Source organism: Alligator sinensis, unplaced genomic scaffold (assembly GCF_000455745.1).
Source record: "Alligator sinensis unplaced genomic scaffold, ASM45574v1 scaffold359_1, whole genome shotgun sequence".
Classification (NCBI taxonomy): Eukaryota; Metazoa; Chordata; order Crocodylia; family Alligatoridae; genus Alligator; species Alligator sinensis.
In genome coordinates, this window is record NW_005842577.1 from 642,726 (window position 1) to 651,420 (window position 8,695).

The 8,695-nt window shown below is 43.2% G+C and overlaps 1 protein-coding gene across 7 annotated transcripts in view; it reads right to left on the reverse strand.

The window, feature by feature from the left end:
• The window catches only part of PLCXD2 (phosphatidylinositol specific phospholipase C X domain containing 2), a 37,489-nt gene extending 28,794 nt beyond the window's left edge, over positions 1-8,695 (reverse strand). Inside the window, exons 1-3 of one of the 7 annotated variants that reach the window (XM_025214274.1) lie at positions 8,627-8,695; positions 4,955-5,054; positions 4,271-4,431 (exon numbers count right to left, since the gene is read on the reverse strand). In XM_025214274.1, coding sequence (XP_025070059.1) covers positions 4,271-4,337 — 67 coding nt within the window. In that variant the 5' untranslated portion in view covers positions 4,338-4,431; positions 4,955-5,054; positions 8,627-8,695. Of the gene's footprint in view, positions 1-4,270; positions 5,055-5,538; positions 5,692-8,450; positions 8,474-8,626 lie in introns of those variants that run through there. The other 6 variants (XM_025214272.1, XM_025214276.1, XM_025214275.1 and 3 more) reach the window with 6 other exon arrangements.

Here is an 8,695-nt window from a genome sequence, read left to right on the forward strand (position 1 = left end):
ATGCCCCTGCATGTATGCTCTGGCACACAACAAGTTGCCCCAGGTTGGGTAGAAGAGGTTGGGGCCAGCACCTGGGCTGGGGTCCTGTGGCCTCCCAGGGCTCCAGCAGTGGTGATCTGGACACACAGAGCCTGGCTGGTAGCTAGAGCGTGGCTTTGGCCATTCAGGTGCCAGTTTCAGGTGTCACACACTACTGCCACATGCACCACCCCACTTTTTTCTGGTGTGGGTTTTTTTGACACCAGGATCTCCTGGGAGTCATCCTCCTGTGCTGATCAACACAGAACTACATCACAATTATTCAACAGTGGTACAACCTTCTGTATAAGATCTTGGCTACACCTCCAAGTGTGTGCAGGGTACAGAGGGCAAGGACAAGTTAGGGATAGACTTTTCTCTTTCTAACAGATTAAAAACCCCAAATCCTTTTATTACTTACTACAAGGAGAAAGGTAGTCATAGCAATGTCCAGGTTGTTATGTATCAAAAAATATGCTTTGGTGGTTCTGCAATGAAATCTTCAGATTTAATACCACCATTGTCCCAGATACTAGCTGGCATTTTAAGACCAGAGCTAAAGTAATGGCATTGTGCACCTCCAGGAACAATGGCTGAAGAACTGCTCTTATCTCCAGAGATTACTTCTTTACCTCAAGGCTCTACAATAGCTGCCAGCCAGCATCGCATGTATAATATACTTCACTCACACACATAATGGATAATTTGTGGATAATTTGCTTAACTGAACTACACAGTGCCCATCGCAATTTGCTGCCTATTTCTTACATTGCAAACTCCAATTATCTGACTATCATCTAAATGCATAAAACCATTTAAATGCATTTCATCTTTTAGTTCCACAGCCTACTCCGTAACTTAATTTTCCTTTGGTTAATTACAGAACAGCTTTGTCTACTCTGTCACTAGTAATGTTCCTATTAAATGGGCCAGGAACAGTGAAGCTGGAGACCCATGTGCTGGGGCAGGAGCTGCCCAGCTGCAGCTTCTCCCCAGCCTGGAGTGGCACAGCAGGAGCAGGGGGAGGAGGAGCTGCTGAAAGCAGAGGGAGCTGAGCACTACCTGGGCAGCTGCATCAGCAGCAAGAGCAGCCCTGCCAGGAAGCTGTGCGGTCTGGCCAGGGCTGGGGCCATGCTGTTGGTGGGCACTGCGTGGAAGCAGGGGCTGCCGAGGGCAGGAGCAGGTGTGGCTTGGCTCCATGCAGAGTGCCACGGGGGCAGCTATGGGCTAGACTGGGGGAGGGGTTAGGGGGCAAAACACACCCACACCACACCTCTTGCCCCCTCCCATCCCACAGCCTGCTCCTGGGACCTAGCAAGCAGCCAACCTGTCGTCATGTGCCCCCACCCCCACCTCCCCAATAATTTGAACTATCATGTAATCACTTATATATACAGTACTCAAATATTTTATATATGCAGCCCTCGACAGCTCACCAAAACTCATTTAGTGGCCCACCAACCAAAATAACTGCCCGTCCCTGGTTTACCTCCTGGGAGAGTGGCCAAGCAGGGAGGCAGGGCAGTGGCCAGGCAGGAAAAAACCTGAGCCTGCACTTCTCTGTTTATCTCCTCACACCTCAGGGCACCCTTCAAAGGATTTTACAGCAGGAGTGCCCTGGCCCTGACTAAGAATCACTGACTTAAGCAGTCTTGTTTACATTAAGTTTGGGTCAGTACATAGGTTTCCTCCTTCTCCCTCAGTCCTTTAATAAGAACAAGTTCTGACACTGTAAAGAAAAAAAACTCAAGTGGAACTTAAAGTTATGTACAAAATGAGATTACTTAATTGTTCCTCTTACTGAAAGTCACGCTTGGCAGAAGTGAAATAATAACATGTAAGACAAGGTATTTGCAGGTATTACCTCTTTCTAAACTATGTCATGATGCAGCTATATCAGTCATTTCATCTGAGTAAATTAGGGCTTTGTAAATAATTATACTTTTGGTTCAGGGGCCATGTATTTTAGGGCACCCCAAAACATTTAATTTCACCTGAAATAATTTTTTTCAGATCATTTATGTTCTTTTATAAATTCAGAACAAGTTAGAAGCAGAAGATGTTGATTTGGAATTAAAAATGGAAACATCTCGTTTAAAAAGGCATCAAAAAGAAGGTTCCAGCTTTTCCTTAATTTTTTCCTTCATCTTTTCCACGCAACTTTTCCCAAATTCAAATTTACAAATAGTTTCTAAACTACTGTTTTCAGCAAATTTACTATTTCCCTCCAGTCTGCTCCCAGTAGTCCCAAACGCAGCGTCAAAGCCATCTTACATACTCCCTAAACTTTAAAATTATAACCACTCTATGTACTTATCTGAAAAAAGGATTTCTTTCACCTGTGCTTCCCCAAGGGATCCCTTAAACAGCAGCCATACTGTGATCCAGGAAGAGTGGTGAATGAGTAACAGAAAGCCAGCTTTAGGGTAAGAGTTTACCACCAATCCAAGAGAAAGCTCTTCTGGCTAACAAATGGACCACTATGGGCATTTGTACACATGCCTGCACTGCAGTTGTATAAGTCACGAAATGTGTGTCTACACTGAGAAAATTTCATAGATTTCATAGACGTTAGGGCTGGAAGGGACCTTGAAGATCATCAAGTCCAGCCTCCTGCTCAGGGGCAAGAAGTCAGCTAGGGTCAAAGGATCCCAACAAGATAAGCATCCAAACACACGAAAATGGTGGTCGTGCACTTTTGAACTAAAACACCCCCAATGTGTTTTAGTTTAAAAGCGCGCTACCACAATTTTCTGCACACTGACACACATTTCAGATTCATTAATTGATGAATAGTCTGCTCTGACCCAACTGATCTCCGGCGTGTTGCAGGACAAAAAAGTATGTGTATAAATACCCAAAGGGCTGGACCTGAGGACACAAAAGAAACCATTGCTTCTGAGAAAAAGCAAAGTGTAACAGACTGTTTAATGCAAGGCAATGGTTCTTCCTAACACACACAATAGCGAGAGAATGGCTGATGTCCTGAAGAAAGAGGATTTAAATCTTAGATTATCTTTTACAATTAAAGATTATTTACAGTTCCAATGGAATTTGTTTTTACCTGTGTAAACGTTTCTTTCTTTTTTTTAAATGTTGTAAAGCTCGTGGTCTTGTATCTTAGCACTGAATCCTGCTCTTTAACTCTGTACATCACTAAAAATGATGATCCTCATTTATCCATTTTGAGTCTACCACCTGCCAATTTCAATAAATGTTCCTTCTTGTATTTAGGGGTATTGGTTGTAGCCACGCTGATCTAAACATAGGCAAAAAAGAACCTTGTCTGCATTTCATATCTACCTTCTCTAGACACCTAAATATCAGCAGTCCCCTAACCTAGGATATCTGTAAGAGTATAAGCACTAGAGCAGGGGTGGGCAAAATGTGGCCCGGGACCCAGATGCGGCCTGCCAGGCCATTCTATCCAGCCCGCGGGGCCTCTAAAAATGTAGAGAATTAATATTTATCTGCCCCTGGCTGCCTATCATGCAGCCCTCGATGGCTTGCCAAAACTCAGTAACCGCCCCTCCACCCAAAATAATTGCCCGCCCCTGCACTAGAGGAACAGTTGGAGTTTCATTTGAGTACACTGTTGTATTTGGGAGTTGGTTAGTATATCCTTTTTTATTGACAGAAGCAATTGATTATTTTAACTTAGTTTATGCTCAGGGTACTATTTACAATCATGCCATCCTTTCCATACCAGAGCAGGATTGCTCCCTACAAAACAATAAAAATTAAAAATTAACAGAATCACTTCACAAAATAATAGAGGCCAATAGTGCCATGCACTTATACAACAAGAGACCCTTCTGGCTGACAGAAGAGAAAAAAAAATCCTGTACGTAGCCAGAAAACGGTTTGCCTTTTATATGCAAAAACAGTTACTCCCTACCACCACAACACCTAATAGAAAAATGTTCATTGTTAATTTGGATTCAGACCTCCTTTATGAACCATTTTTTTTTTTTTTTTTACTAAGTCATCACCCTGAGCTGGTATTTCAACATTTCCTCACAACTCCCTAACCTCTTTTTCCTAGTCATAGGCTATATGAAGCAGTCTGACAGTTGCTCAACTTTCAACCTTAAAATAATCCAAGAAGAAAACACTGTTTATAATGTGAACAGGATTTTGGGATTTTCAAGCTTACCATCATTAACTTGCCTGGTCCCTCTACTGCAGATACCATGCTGCCCAACATTTATTCACAACATTCTGTTGAAATTAATACGCAGTGACAACATACCTAGAGCAATTACCAGCACAGCAGGTTCACCCTGCCTGAAGCCATCTGGAACAGTCAGCAGGCACATGTCAAGCACATCTAAGCTGCTTGCTCACCATCTTTATCAGTTTTCTGTATTAATAGGGCCTACAGCAGGTTGAATATTTTCAATACTGGCATTTCTGCTCCTTGAAAGAAATTTCAAAGTTATCTTGCTCATGATATTGTACATTTTTTTTTTTGGATAAGGGGAAAAAGGGAATATAAAGAACTTGAAACTTGGAAACATCTAACTATATTTTGCTCAATTTTTAAGGCTACTATATTTTTAAGACTTGTGACAGAAGTTAAATATCATCTCACATGCTTCATTTCTGCACTGAACCATGTCTGTACGTGTACCTATACTTCCTCAGAGTTGTAGCTCCAGGGGTCTTATGACCCAGTTGCCTGGAACTTTGAGATATTACTGGTAGGTCTGCAACAGTGCAAAGCAAAAGCACTACTTCTTCCTGGAAAAGCATCCTGCACCTCCACATTAGCGCTGCAGAATCTATAACCAGGGAGGTTACAAAGCCTTAGGAGACTAGTGTGTTAGTATCAGAAAGGAAAACCTACAGCAGTCACCACTAAGACCCTTGTAACTGATATCTGCAGGCCAGATGAGTTGCTGCAGAAGTAGAATCTAGGGGAGAGTGCACAAACCGGGACTCAGGAGAGCTTGGTTCAATTCCTGACTCTGTCACCGATTTCCGGGGTAATGCTGGGTAAGTCATGTTCCCTCTCTGCATCTCAGTTCCTGCATCTGAAGAAAAGGAAATAATGATAGCAACCTCTGTAAAGTGCACTGGCATCTACTGACAGAAAGAACTAGGTATTGTCACTACTGTAATGTTCATTTGACAAAAGAGAACATTTTAATAGCCATCACTGTCCTCGAGTCTGCTCAATGTAAAAAGCATTGAGCTCTCCCACAGTTACATTGTGACTTTTGGTCACAAAAAAGGTAGGCAGTTGTCTTTGCTAGAAGTCATGCCAATATGAGTAACATGCAGGAATCATTTTCACATTACTCATCACATTGCTACTGGCTAAATACAAGGTAAGCATAAATTATTAAGTGCCATCCCAACCCACTTCCTGGTTTCTCAGGTTGCTAAGTAGACATTTGTACAGGTAATATTATAGGTATCAATTTGAAAAAGGAAAGGCAGTATGGCCAAATGCTGGTTTGTCTACCACTTAAACCTGTATAAAATTCACATGCCTATTGCAGTGACACAATTCACCTTTTCAAAGTCCCGATCTGCTTAAATCTTTGGTCTTCACTTAGACTTTTGCATGTATTAGGAAGTATAAAAAGGTGATGACTGCAGTGGCTGTTTTCCAGAGTTTTACGGATATATAAGCAGAGGCCTTCTACAAAGTCTTCCACCTGAACTAGAGAGCATCAGACAGTAAAAGATGACAGCTTCATGGCTATTACAAAATACACAGTGCTAGTTTGTTTCCTGCCACACTTGGAGAACAGAGTACTTGTCATCTGTGGTTAGTCATACATCCAAAACATGAGCGAAACCATTTGTGAATTGCATCACTCATGGTTTTTAGCATAGAAATACTTAAATACTTCCCAGAAACTATATTATTTATTATTAGTCTGCTTCATACTTCAAAAGCTTCATGTCATTTAGGTAGAAGGCAAAAACAAATTCTCTCTCCCTTAATCTAATACATGGCTTCCATCTGCCTCCTCAGTACACATCCTTCTTAAACAGATCTCCTGAAAGACAATGTTATGAAGAAGCAGCATTCAGTTTGTATGCAGCATGTGTATTCATAACACTCCATTTTATATTACCTGGTAGGCACAACATTTTATATTACTTGCTAAGCACCAGCTTTGTGCCTACGAAAGACACTAGCCCCATTCTAAACTCAGCAGCAAGCTGTCAAAACGAAAATTAGGATTTACCTTCCAACAGGAAAATTCCTATTTCCAACTCATTAAAGGTCGGAAAAGAAATTCAGAGTAATTTGTTAATTTTCATCACATCAAAAAGTTAACAGGATGGTATTCCAAGGTTTCTTACTAGGACCATTTTTATTACTTAAAACATTTATCAATGATCCGGAAAATAGAATAAGCAGAGAGACGGTAAAGTTTGCTTAAGATGACTAACTAGAGTACAGACAGAGGTAAGATTACAGAGAATTTCAAGAGGGAAGTCAAGCCAGGGAAATAAACGGCATGATACCAGATAAAAGTCAAATGTTAGTAAACTAAGTTATGCAACTGAAAATAATTCTTTTCTCAAATACCTTTACTACAGACCACACACTTATCAGAATAAAGAAGATGTATGTATAAAGAAGATTTATTCAGGGTTCTAGACAATTTAAGACCTCTGCTCCCAGTTCAGCAACAGTGAGAAAAGCAAAAGAGGAGGATATATGCATTGTATCATTTAATTTATGGAACACGGAGGAATAGTTATATGCCGGAGGAATAGTTATATATAACAAAATCATCATCTGATGAACACAAATCAGTGACATATATTTATCCTGTAGCAAGATGCAAGAACTGGGAGGTATTGACCTGTTTTCACTGACACTGAAGAACTTAATTGAAAGCAAACAGTTTTTCACTAAACGCACTAGGGCAAGACACAATATAGTTAGAAGAGAAGCTTAGAAGGATTAAGAAAGATTTAGACATTCGTAAGGATAGAAACATCCAGCGCTTAGTAATAAATATTAGGACAACAGGCAAGAGCTTTGTAAGGGATATAAAAAACTCATAGTTCAGTATGAAAGCCAACCGTTAACTATTGGGGGAGTCAGTTACACGTATGCAAGGATTTTTGTGGGACCAGCTGCATTGATAGGATACAGTTAGCCAAGCTTTCAAATGCCAGACAGTCTTGACCGGTTAGAATTAGATTCTCCCTGTGGTGGCAATACTGGGCACTGATGTCAGGCAACTAGGGCTGACAGCGCTCAACAAAGGTACTGGATTAGATGGACCTGTGGCCTCAATCAGGGATATCAATTTGTAAGTAGTTTTAAAAGAGAAGGACTGAAGAAAGAAGCCTACTGAACATCCTCAGTCCTGCTGGTCTATTTACAGCTGAAGATTATATCACAGGTTGAATGCCCGTGACTCAAAGAGATGGCAGGTTCCTTCCTTCTAGCGCTAAGAAACTGGCAAAGCAGACCTGTTGCGTCCGACACCCTGCCTCCAGCAGCAGCAGCCAGGGAGAGATGCTTAGAAGGGGAGGTCACTGCCCCCGCCATAAATGAACCAGCTCTGCAACTGTACACTGGCGAGGTCAGCGGGGGTGGAGGATGTCTCTCGACCTCAGCCGTGATCCGTTTACACCCTCCAGCAGCAGGCTGAAGGACAGCCCCTGATGAGCTATGCGAGTTAAGCACAGGCTTATCAGGCATCTCAACCCGCTTGAGCCAGAGTGGTTTAAGAGAAACATTAAAAAAAACACAGACATTCTTTTCAATGCCCTGTGCTCGGGGGCAGCAACTGGAGCGCCAGCCTGCCGCAGCAGGAGACATTTGCTCCTCCCCGGGGGATAATCCTGGGCATGTGAGGCACCCCCTCTTTGGGAAGGCACTGCCCTAGCAGCTCATGCTGCGCTGAGCCCAGAGCCCCCCCACACCCAAACGTGTCCAGGAAAGGGCCCCTCTCCCCTCCCTGACAGCCCTGTCCAGCCATGCTTCCAGCTTGTGTACACACACACGCATGCTTTCTTACTCCTTACACACTCACACCTATACACACACTTGCTTACTCCATACACACTCCTACCTGCACATGCACACGTGCACTCACTCACTCCTTACAGCCTCACATCTAGACACACACACACTTGCTCAATCCTTACATACCTCACACCCACTCACACCCATACACACACACTTGCTCACTCCTGACAACCACATATCTAGACACACACAGGCTCACTCAATCCTTACACCCTCACACCTACACACACCCACGCACCTGCTCACTCCTTACACACCTCACACTCACTCACACCTATACAAACATGCTTGCTCACTCCATACACACACACACTCCTGACAACCTCATATCTAGACACACACAGGCTCACTCAATCCTCACACCTGCTCACTCCTCACACACCTCACGCCTATACACATATGCTTGCTCACTCCTTACCTCACATCTAGACACACACCAGCTTGCTCAATCCTTACACCTACACACCTGCTCACTCCTTTACACACCTCATGCCAGCTCGCAGCTATACACACAAGCTTGCTCACTCCTTATAACCTCCCATCTAGACCACACACACACAGGCTCGCTCGCTCCTTCCCCCCGCCCCGGGGTACCTGGGATGGCGAGGTGCGCCAGCGGGCGGGCTCGGAGCGGCGGCGGCAGGGCGCCCATCCAGTCCGCCT